Source organism: Crinia signifera, chromosome 4 (genome assembly GCF_055691185.1).
Source record: "Crinia signifera chromosome 4, ASM5569118v1, whole genome shotgun sequence".
Taxonomy (NCBI): domain Eukaryota; kingdom Metazoa; phylum Chordata; class Amphibia; order Anura; family Myobatrachidae; genus Crinia; species Crinia signifera.
The window spans coordinates 184,696,921-184,717,165 of NC_139220.1; the positions used below are offsets into that span (position 1 = coordinate 184,696,921).

The 20,245-nt window shown below is 42.0% G+C and overlaps 1 protein-coding gene across 1 annotated transcript in view; it reads left to right on the top strand.

Moving 5' to 3' along the window:
- CHRNB4 (cholinergic receptor nicotinic beta 4 subunit) overlaps positions 1–20,245 on the top strand; it is a 28,070-nt gene that overhangs the window by 6,051 nt on the left and 1,774 nt on the right. Inside the window, exons 2-5 of the mRNA XM_083179698.1 lie at positions 6,075–6,220; positions 13,418–13,462; positions 14,476–14,585; positions 15,376–16,315. Of these exons, the coding sequence (XP_083035824.1) occupies positions 6,075–6,220; positions 13,418–13,462; positions 14,476–14,585; positions 15,376–16,315 (1,241 nt within the window). The remainder of the gene's footprint in view (positions 1–6,074; positions 6,221–13,417; positions 13,463–14,475; positions 14,586–15,375; positions 16,316–20,245) is intronic.

The window sequence follows — 20,245 nt, forward strand, 5'->3', positions numbered from 1 at the left end:
TGGTACCAGAATGCAATGAAGTTGTAATTTTCCTATCTTGCACCCAGGGCTGTCTTCTGCTTATCTTTCAGCATTTCATCAAGTCCCAAAGACACAAACCGTTCTGTGCTTTACCCCCAGAACCTCTGCCGATCTTCAGATAGCGCTGATTCCCTCACCCTCCTCTTTTCCTTCCCAACGGCGGAAAGGGTTACTTGTTTGAATCCTTCTGCTCAAAGTTGCATACCTGACCCTGATAACAACATGATGTATAGGCCCCTAGATGTGCACAGATTGATCATGCTATTAAAGCTGGAAGATATATGCTACCAAAAAAGGCAGCTGCTACATGGATTAATCTAATGTTAGGTGATTACGCCATCAGTTAATTTCACCCCTCACTCTATCTGCAACTATCAGAACTGTGAGGTCCCACCATGAAAGGAAGCCTGGTCTCATGCCCCCACTGCATCAGCTTCCAGCTTCAGCATCAGTATGAAGGGAAGTCATAAACAGGCTGTTATTTCCCAACCCAGGTGCTGTTTGTACAGGGCTGTGCATTCAGGAACTCATAGTGCTGCTTGGATTTCAGATTTGTCAATGAGGAGAGACAACATTGGGCCGGATTCAGACATGAACGTACGGCTACGAATTCGCACAGCGGGCAATTATGGATGCACTATGCATGCACGCGTTTCTCAGTACGCATGCACGAGGCCTTCCTACTAAGAAATCCTGCTATTTCTTCGTACTCACCGCAGTCGCAAGCTGATTGACAGGAAGTAGGTGTGAGGGGGTGAAACCGGACATTTTGTGAGAATGTTAAGAAAAACGCAGGCGCGCCTCAGAAACCGCTTGGAGTGTGGGGGAAAACGCTAGGCGTGCCTGAGTATATTAGGTGAGGGTGGGTGACGTCAGCTCCAGGCTGGATATGCCTTTATCCATGGCACTGCCGAGTAAGTCCTGGGTTACGCAGCACCTGCGAGGAGTTGTGGAAAGTGTAAAAATCATTATATGGTGAGCCTGTTACCATGGATTTTGGACATTTATGTACAGCAATGCCCCTACAGTAACAAAAATGGGAGACATGGCTCAAGATCAAGCCTTTCCGTGACCTTATAGATAGGCCACACACCCATTTGGGCACACGGGAGATCTCCGCACAAGGGAATACTGACTTAAAGATCATCATGTTTACAGGTGTGCAGTTGGCAACACTGTAGTAAAAGAAGACTGGGCATTAACAGACAGAGAGCAGGACCTGCTTACAAGCTTACCATCCGGGTATGGATCATTGGATAGACATCAATTAGGTTGACAAGCATTAGGTCGACACCACAGGGTTGACATGCATCAAGGTTGACATGACAGAAGGTCAACATGGGGTATAGTTGACAGGGCCATTAAGTCGACTTGGGGAAGGTCGACAGTTAAAAGGTCGACAAGGGTTTTTGTCCAGAATTTTGACACAGTCGACACGGACACTGAAACGTAGAACCACGTACGCTCGCCATGCTTTGGACACGGTGCCTCACTACACTCGGTACACTATTTTATTCTCCCACCACGCCCTTGTGAATGAGGCATAAAATACCTACTGTCGGCTCAAAGAAAAAGTGAAAAACCCCATGTCGAACATTTGACTGTCAACCTTCCCCATGTCGACCTAACCCAATGTTGACCTTCTGTCATGTCAACCTTGATGCATGTCAACCTTGTGGTGTCGACCTTATGCTTGCCGATCTAATTCTTGTCTGTCTAGTGACCATATCCCTAACATCTACCTGGGAATAGGAATTGATACATGCGATTAAAGCTGTGTACACACTATGCTATATTTACAAACGATATGCAGAATAATGATATTGTTACCAATTTTATTGTGCATATCGTCTAGTGTGTACCCCCTATAGCCTTAATGAAGCACAGACCTGAGGGGCATTACTGAACATCTGACATTACACTGTCATCTGAGCATGCAGTCAAATCTGCCTATATCATCAACGACTGCATGCCATTGATGATATAGTGGGGGGGGGGGCAGGTGATGTCACTGATTGATATCGTTAACAATATCAATCAGTGTTTAAGCAATAGATCGATTGTTTGTCTGGGACCACCTCCTATAAAACGATATCGGCGGTGCCGTGAATTGCATAGTTACATAGTTACAAATTCCATATTTATCCAGACATATTTCAAGGATAGAGCGTGCTTAGTGGCTTATGCAACAATCTTGAAACAGTACAGAAGATAAATCATATTTGTTTCTTTTCTTAAAATGAGATGACCTAGTGCCCATTTATTTGGACACTGGTAACAGTAAGTGCTCAATTTGTTTTGAATAAAGGAAATGGGAACTATTAACTATAATTCTTAGGGGTAGCTTTATTCCAATCCGCATATGAGAATTCGGATGTGATGTGATAACATTGTCCCAATCCACAGTGCAATAATTGATTACATTGTATGAATGCATCAACTTTCACATGCAGGGATAGCGCTTGTGGGAAAGACCTGTCCCTGCGAATGCACTCCGTAGCCTTGTTGCCATATTTTTCATGAAAATACCCTGAGTATGTGCAGCGCATGCTCCGCCATCTTTGTCCCTAGGAATAGCTATGATTTTTTCACAGTGATCAGCTTGTGTGTACATCCATTTTGGTAATTTGGCCAGATCGTATTTCCAAGTATGGGAAATGTGATCTGGTTACTAAAAAATGCTCCAAAAGCCTTCTACATTTAAGTAGAACTAAAATAGTGTGAAAATAAATAAAAGGGTGTGAAAACAGTGAAAAGAATGTTAATAAATTGGCCCTTTATACAATGGGAGCAAGGTGGAACATTGTAACATGCGATCCTATCAGCGGTATGTATCCTCCTGCACATGCAGGCACAGAAGCTGCAAAAGGAGCCTGTCTCTGCAATGCGCTCAGCCGGGAGCCAGGGGGTTAATGCATGTGCGGTAAGCGCTGACCCCCCAGCTCCCCCTGCTAAGTAGCGCATAGGCCATCCCATGTTTGGCGCTAGTCCTAAGGCCTGATGCAATACTGCCCAATATTGATGCATCAGGCAGTATCACATAACCCATACAAGCCTATGGGAGATGCGGCTAGAGGGATCACAGCAGGGATCAGAGATACCTGCTGTGGTCCCTTCTAGATACATTCGACGGATACTTAGTATTTACAGCTGCAAATTTTAAATGATAAATTGTCATAAAAAAGTAGTTTTGACTGGTTACAAATGATTACCTATATAACAACATATTTAAACAATGCTGACATCTAGTGGTATGTGAAGCAGAGTTATAATATACCGTATATACTGTACATTACCTAACTACTAAACCTAACATACTGTAAAGGAGATTTTATCAACTTGCATACATTTAGGTCAGTAGTTCACGTACTCGTCCCTCAAGGTCCACTTTTCAAAGATATACATGCTTAAGCACAGATGATTTAGTTAGTACCTCAGTCAGTGTGATTACACTATTGGCACATAAACATGGAAATAGTGAAACCTGCATTTAAATTTACTAAGTTTTATCCATGGTTATTATACCCTTGCACATAGTTGGCTAATGCAGGGTTGCCTACCCTCCCGGAATGGCCGGGAGGGTCCTGAAAATCGGGTCCCCCTCCCAGCCCCCCAGAAAGGTGGGCAACCCTTCTGGATTCTGGGGGACCCCCGCTCGCCCACCCGTTTGTGGCTTCCTCCCCCGACCGCGTTTAGCTAAACTGATTTGCCGATCTCCGGGAGGGGGCGGGGCTAAAGTGTCATAATCGTGTCATTTAGCCCTCCGCGGAGATAGGCAAACCTGCTCATTTTCCAGCATGGGGGTGGGGCCTAATGATGTCACGCTCAAGCCCCACCCCCGAACTCTTGCTGAAAGTCTCCTCTGCTGAAAGTAAAAAACCACTGTATTTACTATTTTGCAGTTGTGATGGGGTTTGTAAAACACTATATTCACATTTGTTACTTTTGTTTTGTTATTGGGTTTGATAATGGCTTTTGATCAAACCACCATAAAAAGTGCCGTAAAACCGACGCAGTCACAAGAAGAGAAATAACCAAGTGATAACTACATTTAACATAGATAATATTGCTTTGTAATAAAACTGAACGATAATTTTAATACTAATTTATATGAATAAAATATAATTTCCCTCATAAGAGAACTATCAGTTTCTGACTATTTTGTAATATATACTGTAATAATGACCTTCATTATAACTGTGGCATTATTCTTCTATTTCTAGTTGACCAAATACAATAGCTCAAACTTCGTTTTGAGGCCAACTTGCATTGCACAACTGCTTCATTTGGGTTTTCTTAGGTTTCTTAGTAAATATGGGATTTCTGAAGTGTGGAGTTTCAGCTGTTTCCTGTTGGTTTAGGCTTTATTACATCCAGGATTGCAGGACAGCCAGAAAGCCAAAACTGAAAATAGTATCCCAGACCTGAGTCAGACCCGGGAAATTGTTCCAGGGTCTGACCTGGGGTGGACCTGGGATGAGATGCATTTCCACTGCACTGTTTCCCAGGATATTGCTGGGTAATCCCTGTTCACAAAGCACTGTTGTTTACTATGGATTACATAAGAAATTGCTTTTTTAAAGGGTTATGACAAGGGGCAGGTCACCATTAACCCAAAGGGCCATCATTAAAGAAAACATTTCCTTATTAATAAAGAAACCTACAATATTGATTTGTGCTTCTATTTTAGCCCCAAATATTCAATATGAAACCTTTTCAAGTGTCTTTACACAAGACATGTAATATTTTTGTGAAAACTGTTTGCAGTATATAGTACCTGAGCCATTGGTGTAACTAGACATGTAGAAAGTGCACATGAACATGTACAAAATGCACATATAAATGCCCCAGAAGCTCCAATCAGCTCTGTTTTTCAAATATCCCGGTTTGGGAGCGTTTCCACTACCCCTTGACCCAGGGGTGTCCTGGTTCCAAACCTGGTAAGTACCTGGGTTGGATTGCCGGTGAATCCAAACTGGGTTATTTGACAATGGCCCCCACAGATAGGGAAGAAGCCTTGAAGCAGTGGGGTCAGGATCAGACTGGCCCACAGGGGAATAGGGGATACCCTTAGTGGACCCCACTCGATGAAGGCCCACTACCTCCTCTAGGGATCAGGTTCCAGGCTGAGCACTTGAATTACACAATATACAGATGGAGCAGGCTCCATCTTTGCAGATCGCCAGCCCCCGCCAGCAGCCGGCTCTCCCCAGGGGCGGGCGCACCCCGTGGCTACGGAGCTGGCACCCCCGCTGCCTCCCCCGGTGCCCCTCCCAGTCAGATGAAGTGCCTCTGTGCCGGCGATCACCAGCGCAGGCATGCTGGCGATCCCCGGCCAAGGATCAGAGGCTCTCCATCTGTATATATATTTTACATTATACTGCACAGGACTATGGTTTATTTTCTAGAGTACATTGTTTTTATTAATATGGTACATTATCATGCAATGCACTCGCAGTGTTTATCTATGAAGGGGTCCAGGCAATGCACTCCATTTGTCAATTTTCTGTGGTGGCTTGCCACACCTCCTATGGAGGCTGTCCACACCATATGCATGGGTCCATTCTGCATTCCCCCTGGTGGGCCCTTTATGCCCCAGTCCTGGTGAATTATCCACCAGGGCAGACTGGCCCTGCCTTCAGCGTTATCACTAAAACTATGGGGGATGTCATTTATGGTCTTGATAGAGTAAACACTGCTATTGACTTCATGATAATGTACCAGATTAATAACCGCAATGTACCGTAGAAAATAAACCATAGTCCTGTGCAGTTTAATGTCAAATTATTATAATGTGTAATTCAAGTGCACAGCCTGGAACCTGAACCCTAGAGGAGGTAGTGGGCCCACAGACAGCGTGTTCCACCAGGGGTAAATTAAAGTTGTAAATACTAACATGCAACTGTGTTGAGGTTTTAGCTGTGCACATAGATTCATCCAACATTTTTTATGCGATAAGTAATGCACATGAATGGATTAATACTATGCTGTCATTTTTATTTAAGTTACTGATGTTATACTATATATTTGCGGTATGTCTTCTTTCTATCTAGATAGCAAAGCAGCAGATTCAGAAGAGAGATTAATGGACACTCTTTTGAGGAAAGATAGATATAACAAACTCATCCGTCCAGCTTATAACAATACACAGCTGGTGTCCATCCAGCTTCAGTTGTCTCTGGCTCAGCTCATCAGTGTGGTAAGATTGTGTAGAACTGTTAATTACTAGTTTCTAAACACAGTAATATTTTGGCTCATTTTCTGGATCCCCTCCTAGCCAATCAAAGACTCATAGGATTTAATTGAATTTGATTTTATCCAGCAGGGTTAATAATTACCATGATTTCTATGGTTGCCGGATGACCCCCCGACAGTCGGGATTTCGACGGTCAGTACACCGCCATCAGAATACCGACTGTTAAATGGCCGACAGTCGGGATCCCAACTTACTATTTTCCCTCGTGGGCATCCATGACGCCATAGAGGGAGAATAGAACCTGTGGCGAGTGCAGCAAGGGGCTTCATTACACTCACACCCTCTGTTGCAGACCCGACCGTCGGTATACTGACTGTCAAGCTGATATACCACACCCAATTTCTATGTGGGTAAGGTTATTTGCAAACCTTATATAGTATGGTAAAAAGTGCAGGTAGTTTCTATTACATAATTCATTCTTGTTCTCACTCATTATGAATGATGAATGGTACGCTTGCCAAACCACCCCTACAGTGTCAAACCGGGACATGAGGGGCCCACCAAGGGAATGCAGTTGGTAGAGCCTCATACCCAGGTCTCCACAGGGGTTATCACTAGCCACTACATTGCTTTGCCCCAGTATAGAGTGCATGGTGTGCCCCAGTATAGAGTGCATGGACTAGGCCTCTTGATAAATATACATAATAAACACTGCTAGTAAATGCGAGATGATCTACCAAATTATTAACAGCAATGCCCTGTAGAGAGTACACAATAGTCCTGTGCAGTAAAATGTATCATGTATAATCCAAGTGCACAGTCAGGAACCAGATCCCCAGAAGAGGAGGCAGGCTCCCATGCAGCGGGCCTACTGGAGGTTTCCCCTGTACCCATGTGGGCCACTCCAACCCTGTGCTCCTATTTTTTCAAACACATGACAATCTGGAGATAACTGGCTGGAGCACCATTTATTATTCCTATCAAATGATTACAAGAATATCACTCAATGTCATACAGTATCTGCTCTCTAGATTAATTCAAATGTACAAATGGTATTTTCCTTAGTAACCCTACTTTCTATTTATTCTCATGTGTCAGGCACTGGGGAGTACTATTTACAATCTGGTAACATGGATACATAATTTGGTCTCTACTATTTGACACATGATATAGTGTATGCCATCATGTTGCTTTGATAATAGCTTTGCTGCATCCAATAATGGTAATGTTTGTGAAATATTAAAATATACTTTACTTACTTTGTAAATTGATAAAGCATATACATAGGTGGACAATCCGAACTAGATTTTATTTCACCTATAAAAGTTTGTAGTCCAGGATATAAATGTACACTATTGGTCAATTCAGACACCTTCCCCCCTGTGGCACACTTCTAATTGGCTTGGCTGGGATAATGGATGGCAGGATAGGACTGGAAATGTAGATCCCTAGGCTTCCATATATCACCCTATCTGCCCCATATCTCATCCACCACCGCCATGCCACCAACAAGACATACTTTACACAGCTACTGCCACCCCTGATCACTGCTAATACATGCTCAACATGTATCCACTATACCAGGAGCAATATAAAGAGCAATTGTGCTGTATTGATGCAACTTTACATGTTCATAAATTATATTTAGGGGGTGATTCTGGTGGAAATTCGCAGCTTTACATGTCCTCTAAATGCCACCCGGTGCCCGCACGAACACCCTCCCCCATCGCACGCTGTTTTCCCCGCACATATGTGAATTAATGTTTACATTTAATTTTCAGCTTTGCGTGCGGGGGCAAAATCAGTCGATGGTCGCCGACCATCTGCATTACGGGTGAATTACGGGTGAATTACGGGTGAATTTCCTTGGGAACGCCCAGCATTTTCATGGGAACGCCCATGAAATGCTGGGAGTTCCCATGGGTGTGATGACGGTCTGCCATCCCTCACCCCCCACCGGCACTGTTGTGTGCGAGCAGCCAGCAAATAATCAATTCACCGCACCCGCTCGCACACAGAGGCTGAACGTGCACATAAATACTTATAAAAAATCGATCCCCTGTGCGAACGTGAAAAAAAAAAACCTTAATGCAGTGCTCAAATTTGTTGCCGTTACCTAGGAATGCCTAGCAAAGGTATAATCCGATTGTGAGATGCACTGGTTATATTGGCGTCTGGAACTTTATCTCTCCGACAGACTGCATCTGTCTGCTATCATATTTGTGTTCTGCTGTTCATTGCTGTCCAACTGTCACAGTTTGTCTTATTATGGGCTGTGTCAGTGATAAGGATCATTTAGGGCCTTATTTTGGTTCATTCTTTCTGACAAAATCCTTCTTAGATGGACAAAACCATGGTTACTGCAGGGGGGGCAGATGTAACATGTGCAGAGAGAATTAGATTTGGGTGAGTAATTTTGTTTCTGTGCAGGGAAAATACTGGCTGCTTTATTTTTACACTGCAATATAGATCTCACTTTGAAGTAAAACCCCACCCAAATCTAATTCTCTCTGCACATGTTACATCTTCCCCACCTGCAGTGCACATGGTTTTGCCCATCTAAGAAGGATTTTGTCAGAAAGAATGAACCAAAATAAGGCCCTTAGTGACAGGAGAGAGAAGTCTGAAACCAGAGTGAGCTACAGAGCTGAAGTCCCTAAAGCTGCTTTACACAACATGGTGCAACGGCTTCTGCTAAGTAACAGCTTGTGACATGTTGTACCTAGTGTGATCTAATAAATCCCAGGGCCAAGTTACAGGGGGAAATGCAACTTTCAGAAGACTTACATCATAGCTTCTGTGTCATTCTGATTTGTTTACAATTTTAAACAAAATTTCAGTGTATGTTGCAGCCCTTGTATTCAGCAGCCATGAATTATTTAGAAAGAGCAACAACAAAAATATATTGTATGATTGTTGCTTGGATTTGTGTTTTTTCTTATATTCAGTTACAAAAAAATCATCAGACATATGGGCCCTAATACAGAGAATATCTGTGCATTAATTGCTCTGCTTCACAGTATGTATGCACATTAAAGTTGTTGCTCCCTCTATGCCAGGGGTAATATATGCTCATGATTCCTTATGTATTGGGAAACAGATATGGGGAGGGAAGGGGCCTCGGTAGTGATATGGCAGGTGTCCATCAATGTTTGCCTAGGATGCTATGGATAATCATCAATGGTTCACCAAAAGATGGTCATCCCTGTTGTTTCACTGACAAGCCTGTGATCCAATCATAACCTGGGGGTCTGGGCTTTTTAGTTTGTCTGGGGCACTGTGCTATGTAACATCGGCTATAAATTAGGTTAATTCAAAGGAGGTGTATTGGTTGCAGCTGCTTCACCACTAGTGCAGGACCCTAATATTATGTAAAATAAATGAAAAAAATATATTTTTTAAAGTGTACCCTCAAAAATAATTACACTGTACCAGCACTATATCTGGAGCTTAATAACTTGGCCTGCAATCAGCAAAACAGGTGGTGGTTTCCCATATGTAAGGGTGATGAAAGAGAGGAGTGGAGTGTAGGCTAATTACAGGGGAGGCTCAAGAGGGGGGGGGGGGGGGGGCAGCACAGGTCAAATAGGGGAGCCAAAACAACTACCACCAACTGTCATTCCAAACTGACTCACTGGCATTTGGAGTTTCTCCCCTAGTTGATTTTTGAACTGTGCTACAGCCCCACATCTGTAGCTGCCACTACCTGTGTCTGTAGATGGGGCTCAGGTCAGCTGCTAAAGGGAAGAATGTATAGAATTTTACTTTGTTCAGGATACCAGCACTAGTTTATGATAGCTCGATCCCCTATTATTATAATAACCAGCTCTAGGCTATCCAGCCTGAATTTCCTTGGGGAATTGGGGCCATCCCTATAATGAAAACACTAAAAGATGAAAGCAGCAGGGCTTATCCTCCATAGAGGTAATAGAGGGAATCTGTCAGATTGAGATTTTACATGGTGCAGCACAGGTTGCAGCTAACCTTGGCAGCCTTAAAGCACTGACACTAGAAGTACTATCTGTGACTGTCAGAGCATGATATCACACATAGAACTACAGACACCAGCATGCCTAAGTATCCTGGGCCTGTGTGATCTTTAGTGTACCATGCAAAAAATCCGTAACCGAAAACACTCCAATGGAGTATTCCCACAAGCATACTGTAGGTGGATTCTATGTACCAGCAATCATCCAATTTTGATTCATATTTGACTCACACACAATACTGGTAGCAGATTTTCTGTAGGTGGTGATCTTTGGAAACGATTTTTACCCTTATACAGTATGTAGTCACCCCCTCCCATCCCTACATTTCTCCTGGCTCGCTTACTGCCAGGTATCGTTCTTTTATAGTTTAGTACTTTCTATAAGTCTCTTGTGCCATGCTCCAGGAAAAGCAGTATATTAGTATAATATAGCGCTAACAGCCAGTTTGTAAATGTGCACTACATAAACCAGTGACGTTCTTTCAAATGCAATTATGAAGTCTATTAGATTTAATGTGCATTTCTGCTATTATTTAATTTAACCGCGAGCTCTGTTCTCTGTCTCAGACAACATACTACTGTGTAAATCTGAAGCACAAATACATTAGGTCACGGCTAAATACTTATTTCTCTGTAACAACACACCCAGCTGGTATAGACGCTTTTGAAACCTTGGAAGGTAAAAGCATTTCTTGAATTTAAAATGTCTCCAATCATTTATGAATTGTAAAAGTCTAAAACAGCAGCACAAATGCTCTTTTGTCATGTTACATGTAGTAGTTACTGTCCTGCTTGCCTGGAAGGGAATGGATTTACATAATGAGATGGCAGCGTATGGAGAGCTGCAAATTTACCAATAGCCAATGGGAGGGCCTGCAGGCGTTCCTTCCCAAGCGCACTGTAGGTACACAAGTGCACTTATTGTTGCACTAAAATGTAAAACGTAGTTTTGATTAGTTAGACACTATTCTAAAATATATTTATGCAGTGGAGAAAGATGATTTACTGTAAACAGGAGTTCCCTGCTTTGTGGAAGAGCATACAGACGTTCTCCTCCATACAAAAAAATGGAATTATTTTAGGTCCCGGATATTATAATGGCAGAGAAAATGGTTAGGAATACTGACTAATGCAGTATACACTTTGTAACACAGCAGTAACACATTATACAATCCCAAAGTCCACATAATCTTTAGAAAATAAATGGGACAGTAATACTTGTTACTGAGAGTCACTTATACCGCTTTCAGACCTCAATTGCAGGGTCACACCGGGACTTTGAAACAGTTCAGTCCTGGTATGACTCTGCAGCGTTTAGAGCTGGCGCTGCGCCAAGCACTGCCTCCTCCATACCGTGAATGGGAAACGGGTTGCTCGACCTGATTAACCGGTTCACACTGCACAGCAACATGGCAACGAACCAGTAAGAACCCTTCTTTTTACCCGGTTCGTATTGCCGTGTTGCTAATGGTTAGCTGTAACCGGTAACCCCTTTACCATTGCACCAATTACAGGGTCGAACCGCCAAGAATCCGGCATGAACCCGATAAAGTAGAGAGAGAATCCTTGGTTACATGCTAAAGGATTGTCTCTCTCTTCTTTATCGGCTTATTAACCCTTGCTTGTGCAGACCTCCATAGTATTCACTGAACTACTATTGCTGCTAAATACCCCTTTTATGGTTACATTAATATAGACCTGGAGACCCCCTACCTCAAGTGCCACTTTATATGGAGTTATATGTTAGATAATTTGTATCTGTTTTTTATGTGTATATGTATTTGGTTACATGTGTGATAAACTTTTAATGTCATAAAATTGTTACAATTTAAACAGTATTTTTATTCGGCAGACATACTCAGCAATTCATATATCCAGCAGCGCAAAGCATCTTTATTTCTACCTCTATGTCTGACTTCTCCACTCTCTTATTTTTCAACCCTTTGAATGCTTCATGAATAGAGCCTACAGTGTCTTGCAGATTTTCCCAGCATTTCCTGGCAATTTTTTTTCCTTAATTTAATTTGGAGCTGGTTACCTAAAGCCCCATACACACTACCCGATGCTGGTCACGGCAAATATACAGTAGTTAACAATGTCGGCTCCGGGTCCCCAATATTTAGTGTACACACTGAACCATATCAGTAAACGATATTGCTCAATGATGTCACTGGAACCCATTGAACATGCAGGTCATTGGCTATATAGCCAGATCGACCAGCAATGTTCAGCAGATGGGAGGGGTCATTAAAGATGTGTGGGAGCGTGCATAATTTACATTACTGACTATTCACCTCTTTCTGTACAACTATTCCTGAGCGATATCTTTTACTATATCCTCTAGTGTGTATGGGTGTGTGAACTGGAAAAATACACAATAATACAAGTCAGTGATAATCATGTTGTTTGTTTATACTGTGTGTATGTTTTTAATGCTTTCATAATTACAACTTTCTACTTCATATTTTCTCTATAGTACGAGGCTTTATTGAAAAGTAATGCCTTCATGGCTGTAAGTTTTTATTTTTAAACACATTTGAACACTTTTTGTACATGATAACTCAGTTTATCATCTATGTAATGCACTATTCACTTTCCAAAATAGTCTCCAGCCAACACTCGACAAGTTGGGCAAACCTCCTGGAGAAGAATACTGGTGGTTGTTATTGACACCAGGACTGAATGGCAGCTTTCACCGCATCATCAGAGTTGACCCTTAAGGTGCTCTTTCATCTGTGAGAAGAGGTGAAATTCGCAAGACGCAAGGTCGGTGCTGTACGACGGGTGTGGCAGAAAAGCCTTGAACTGCAGGCACTGCAACCCTTTTCTCAAAGATCAAAGAGCATCCTAAGGGTCAACACGTCTGATGACGAGGTGAAAACTGTTATTCAGCCCTGGTCTCAAAAACAACCACCACCTTTCTTCTCAGACGCGTTTACCAGACTCGTCAAGCATTGGTGCACATGCGTGGAAAGGGACAGGGACTATGTTGAAAAGTGAATAGTGCATTAAACAGAGGATAAACTGAGTTATGTACACAAAAAAGTGTTCAAATGTGTTCACAAAAAAAACAAAAACTTATAGCCATGGAGACATTACTTTTCAATATAGCCTGGTATTTGACTGATGTAATGTAATAATTTGTCTTTCAATTCTAACAAAATGTTACATTTATTTACATATCCATATATGTGTTTTTTTTGTAATCTTAGAATGAACGGGAGCAAATTATGACAACTAATGTTTGGCTAAATCAGGTAAGTATTATAGAGTACAGTGTTATTACTGTAAAATGATTTTAAGCAAATAAACTATAACCAAAAATGTGAATTCCTTGTATACAGTATATCTTACCGCCCAATAATTCTATTTACACTATTATTGGTAATTGAGCCTCACATCATTTTCTCTGGTTCAAATAGACATTTTATAAAATATACAGTTTGAAGATAGAAAAGGGCACATACAATTGAAGATTTTTTGTTTAATCTAAGCATTGTAAAGGTACTGTACATGTTAGCAATCCCAACTACTATATTCCCACATATGAGACATTCTTTTTCATGCATTTTATCTGAAATGCATTTTGCAAACTGTTTTAACCCCACCTACATGACCACAAATCATAGAATTCCAAACCATGTCAAACTGCTTTGCTCATCTCTTCCTTTGAGCATGTATAGCCACAAGATGCAGACTAAGTGCTTGTATAGTTTGGAATTAATATATTTTAATAAACATATTAGCACGCTGTGTGCACCTTGCCTCGAGTGGCACATTTAGACATGCTTAGATGGGCAGAGATATACATTTCAGAGTATGCTGCAGCTTCCTACTGTTTATTGTTTCCTTTAGGGCCAGTAACTTGGCTGTCAGAATGTTGGATGTCACTGACACCCTTCCTTTAGGGACTTAGCAGCCTGCTTCCTGGAACTTTAATGGCAGCCCATCCCTTGCACTTGTTTTGGGTTTAGTTTGGGTGGCGGGCTGTCAGTAAGACTCCTTTGGGCGAAGACTTTAGGGACTTCAATGTCATTGAGTCTCTGGGGGACAGATGTTAACTGAGTGCTAATTGTTAATATCAAATGAAACTCCAATAAGATGTCTGTAAGGGATAAGAACAGCCTTGTAGCTGCATTAATGTGGTGAGAGTCTGTATTGGGGAAGTGCAGTAAGGAGACTTTTGCAATAATCAACGCAGGAGATGACTATTTAGCAGACTCCCATAACAAAGAAAATAAGTTGTAACGTTGAATTTCACTGTCTGTAGGAGTGGGTGGACTATCGATTGACCTGGAATCCAGCTGAATATGATGGCATAAAGAAACTTCGCATTCCATCCAAACAGATCTGGCTGCCGGACATTGTTCTCTATAATAAGTACTGAAAAACGCTGCACATTATGCAGCTCAACATAATACCTCCTTGCAGTTTGTCATTGTCATTCATATATGCATATACGTGTATAGCATGCCTTTTTAATCTAATAACTTCAGTATGTATTGTATACAGTGGCAAACCCTATACCAGTGATGGCTAACCTTGACACTCCAGCTGTTATTGAACTACACATCCCAGCATGCCCTGCATCAGTTTTAGCATGGCCCAATAGCAAAACTGGAGCAAAACATACTGGGATGTGTAGTTCAACAACATTTGGAGTGTCAAGGTTAGCCATCACTGCCCTATACAATGTTTTCTTTAGTATAGCTACTCAATATGTAATGATATGTTCCTGAGAGAAGAGTTTATTTGCAAATTAGATGAGAAATATTATTAGCAAGTTCTGATGATGTAATAGAGAGTGGTGCTACAGGTAAAGGAGTCATAAATAACTCAATGGGACTGAAGGTGAGGAACATGCTATGGACTGAGAGTATTCCAATAGGAATGGGCTTGGTCAGAAGACACAGTAGATCTGTACATGCGGTCTCATGGCACTTTCAGTACTCCAATGATCACCTTAGTGGTGGCAACAAGTCAGTAAGTCATCTCCTGTATAGCTATTTTATAAGACATTAACTGGTTTCATTGAAATAGGTAAGCAAGGTCATTGTTTGACATTAGTCTGCATATCTAGACGATCGTTTACCATTGAATGCTATGTATGCTTTGTTGTATCTAATATCTTATTTTTAATCTCTCAAATGTTTCCTATTCTCTTTACCAGTGCTGATGGCACGTATGAGGTCTCCTTGTTTACCAACGCAGTTGTGCAGTACAACGGCAGCATTGCTTGGCTACCTCCAGCTATTTATAAGAGCGCATGCAAAATAGAAGTCAAACACTTTCCCTTTGACCAGCAGAACTGCACTCTGAAGTTTCGTTCCTGGACTTATGATTATACAGAAATTGATCTTGTGCTTGGTTACGCCTCGGCTAGTATGGATGACTTTACACCAAGTGGAGAATGGGATATCATAAAACTACCCGGAAGGAGAACTGTCAACCCACTCGATCCAACTTACGTCGATGTAACCTATGATTTTATCATCAAAAGAAAACCTCTGTTTTATACAATCAATCTGATCATCCCTTGTATTCTTATTACATCATTAGCGATACTGGTGTTTTACCTTCCATCGGACTGTGGACAGAAGATGACCTTGTGTATTTCTGTTCTGCTAGCACTGACTGTGTTTCTGCTTTTAATCTCTAAAATTGTCCCACCAACTTCTCTTGATGTTCCACTCATTGGAAAATACCTGATGTTCACTATGGTTCTAGTGACATTTTCAATTGTCACTAGTGTCTGTGTCCTTAATGTCCACCATAGGTCTCCTAGCACACACACCATGCCACAATGGGTTAAAAACTGTTTTTTGGAAAGGCTTCCTGTGTTTCTGTTTATAAAAAGACCAGAGCACAACTCTTCCAGCCAAAAACGACGCAGTTGCCAGCAGAACCCCCAGATGGACTCATACCGGAACTCTGGCTGCTTTACAAATGCAAAAGGATGTGATCAGAGAGTTAATGAACAGTCTGAACATCATACAGCCCAAGATGTCCGATATAGACACACCAGAAAGTTCTCCCCACAGGTTCAAGAAGCTATGGAAGGTGTGAGCTTTATAGCAGATCACATGAAGAGTGACGACGAAGACCAAAGTGTAAGAGCCATCCTTGTACACATGGAAATCATTGTCACAGAGCAAATTTATTAAGCCTTGGATGGAGATAAAGTGGATGCAGATAAAGTACCACCCAACCAATTCCTAACTGTAATTTTTCAAACTCAGGGGAGATGTATTATAGCGGCACTTATCATGGAAGTAACAACGATAAGATGTATTAACATCTTGTCTGCCGAAGCGGGGGGAGTGAAAACTCCCCCATCGGGTGATGCCCCCTTCTGTGCCCAGCGCATCATCACGCACTGATTGATGTATTGTCTCTGCCTGCCTGGCCAGCTGTACTGGGCGCTACTCATGTGAGAACTCCTGCCAACCCGGAGCTGGCGGTCAGCACAGGCAGGGACAGTGTTGTCCCTGCTGTGGAGATAGGTCATTTCCACCCTGCAACTGTCAAATTCATTCATACATTGCCCTGCAAATCGGTGTGCTATCTTTTAATGAATGCCGGCCCCTTCATACAAGTGGGAGAAGTGGTATCACACATTATGTGCGCTGAATATCACTTCTCCCCATAACGACCCTTCATATATCCCCCCTCAGACTGTAATATGGCAGTTATGAGCTTGACTGGTAGATTTCTCCTTCCATTATACCTCCGTTCAAGGCTAATTAAATAGACCCATATATTTCTACTAATGTGATAGTGGCCAGTGGTGCCGGCATAAGGAGGAAGAAAGGCAGCATGTTCAGAGGTCAGGATTTGGGGATACCAAAATATTAGAAATCATAAACTAGTAGATTTAATCATCATTTTCAGGACAACATTTTGTCTTTTATAATGTATAACAAACTAATGCACATGTTTATGCTAATTTGCATTAAGAAAGAAAAGGGCACACATTGAGTCTCTGCCCCTGGCGTCAGCAACACTTCACTGCATATTTCTCTGAATTAAATAACATTTGTGGCCTTCATTTCTATTTTGGTATAGAAGGCTGTGATTGCAATCCTTATGCCGCCCTTCCTTACAAAGCCTACTAAACAAACACCAAATGAAGCTGATAATATTTAATAACTTTACGATTGTTAAATATATGTTTTTTCGGCAGATGCATTGTTTACATTATGTGCAGATATTTATAGCATATTCAGTGTAACAACAGCTTCAATGTCTCCCAGACTTCTTGCCAAGCTAATAACTCATAATAATAATAATAATTATACTGCAGTAGTAGGCTTCTAATACAGTACATTAAGTAGATTGCATTCTTCGTTATTTATAAGTGAATTAGCAACAGTATAATATCTAAGTTTTATTGTTACTACAGTATATACTTCTAGTGCTGTATTTTCTTACCACCTTAAATTTTCTATTAATACTATATTGATGATTTAATGGAAAAATGTCTAAAGGGCAATTTCTGTATTTTTTACCTGGCAGCCATCAGTCTTACTTACATCGGGTGTGGTATAATACCCCGACAGTCGGGATTCCGACAGTCAGTACTCCGAGGTCGGAATCCCGACTGCACAGCGTGGGGAGTGCAATGAAGCCCCTTGTGGGCTCGCTGCGCTTGCCACGCTGCGGGCACGGTGGCGAGCTGCGCTCGCCACCTATTTTATTCTCCCTCTATGGGGGTCGTGGACCCCCACGATGGAGCAGTCAGGATTCCGACGTCGGAGTACTGACTGTCTGAATCCCGACTGTCGGGGAGCCATCCGGCACCCCTTACATCACTTTAATGCATGTAACTATTGTTTTTTATGACCTCAGCAATGCATGCTATCCACAAACACATACAGTACATTTCCACTTACTGTATGTTATTAATACAAATGCAACTGGTGCAATAGTGTATATAATGGCTAACTAAAGGCTAATCTACTGTATGACTTTTTGTTGACTAATAGGCTACATCAACTACAAATGATTATGGCTTAAAGTAGGCAATTTAATTTGTGGATATGGAAGCGAGGTACTACAAAAATGGTTGTAACTCTAGCACCAGAAGGCAACCCGATATTGCAAATTTTCTCATGCACCCTATAGATATTTTCAGGAAAATGCGCAATGTGGGCCATCTGTGAATACCTGTGTTGTGCGTAACCACACATGATAACCACATATTTTAGTCCTCTCTTCCTACAGCTTTGCCCTAACCCACATTTTTTCAGTCACTCATCTCCCCAAAGCCCTCAAACCCCTGCCACTTACTTAGTACTTTCAACACTCAACCCCCTTCTCATCTACCATACTTCCTCACTACAACTGACTTTGCCTCTCTCTTCTATTCCAAAATTGAGGCAATCCATCACAAAAGATTTCTACTTCCCCTGCTGCACCCATCCCACAATACACTACAATTCCACCCCACCACCAATGACAAAGTCCACTCCCAAATCTTGTCCCCCCCTTAACCTGCTTCCTGAACCCCCTCCCTTCTCACCTCCCCCACTCTCTGCCATTGCCTGCTAACACCTTGCTCAACTCTAGACTTATTTTCTCCAATGGCATTTTTCCATTACTCTTAAAACATGTTGCTGTCGTGCCTATTCATAAAAAACTCAAACCCGACCCATCCTCACCCACTACCTTCCACTCCATTTCGATTCTACCTTTCACTTCTAATCTACTGGAGTGGCTTGTTTACAACCATCTTACCAGTTGCCTCTCTGACAGCTCCATCTTTGATCCTCTCCTATTTGGCTTTTTTTTACTCCACTGATACTGCCCTAGTCAAAGTTACCAATGACTTGCTTTCTGTCAAATCCAGGGGTCACTTCTCTCTGCTCTGCTCCCCTCCAATATATTCTCCACTCTGCAGCTAGACTTATCTTCCCCTTGTGCCATTCCACATCTGCCATTAAACCCCACTAAAACCTGCACTTGTACCCCTTCCCCCTACGTAATCCTTTCTTTTCCTTACCCTCACATACAAAGTCATCTCTAACTCGATTTCTCTTTATATCTCCAATCTCATGTCCTTACATACGCCTTCCTGTCCACTCCAATCAGCCAATAAATTTCACCTCTCCTCTGCACTGGTTACTGCATCTCACACTTACATCCAATTTTGCCTGTTTCATTGTTTCACTGGAACAATCTCTCTCGATACATCAGGATTGTTGGCATACCTTTCTGCCAATTACCCTTCTTGCCAGATCACTCACCCCAGCCTCCTACCTCTACCATTTCTACCTCACCTACTTATAGCCCTCAGCTCCCCATCTACATGCTCTTGCCTCAAATCATATGTCTGTCTCTCAACTCCCTTAGATTGTAATCTCCTAGGAGCAGGGTACTTTTTATTTTGTTTCCACAGCCTATTTTGTGGCCATTTAGCTTGGAATTCCTCACATTCATAGCCAATTTTCAATTTTATCAGCTCTACCCCTGCTAGTAATCATGCCATCACTATTGGAAACAGGTTCTACCCTTTGCTAATCACTTTGTTTCCCAGTTGTATTGTAAATTGTGCTGCTAGTTGTTACCTGCGTTCAGTTTATATTTTGGTTACTGTAATGTAATGTTCTGTGTACCCTGTACTACATGTCTACTACTTGTTATACATAACATGTACATTGGTATTTTTGGAGTCCCTCATGAAAGTTGCAAGCTGGCTTTTGTCATAGTTATAAGACTCAACACATATTTGTGATGGCATCATTGTGTCTAGTATATATCTTATTGCAAAATCATTACTCACAACATGTGGTACACTTAAGTCAGCAGTGGCAGTTTATAAATGGCGACTTAGTATGGTGGCCTGTAAAAGATTTTTTCAATAAAGTTTTAGCTGTTTGCATGTAGTGGGCTTGGAGGAGGCATTCCTGGGGCATTAGAGCCATCCTAGCCCACAATACTGGCATTGTAAAGTGTGGGCAGGGCTACAATTATGCAATTTAGCGTATGTCATGTAATCCCTCTGCCCATTCCTCCTGCGTGAGCAGATGGAGGCAAGGGTG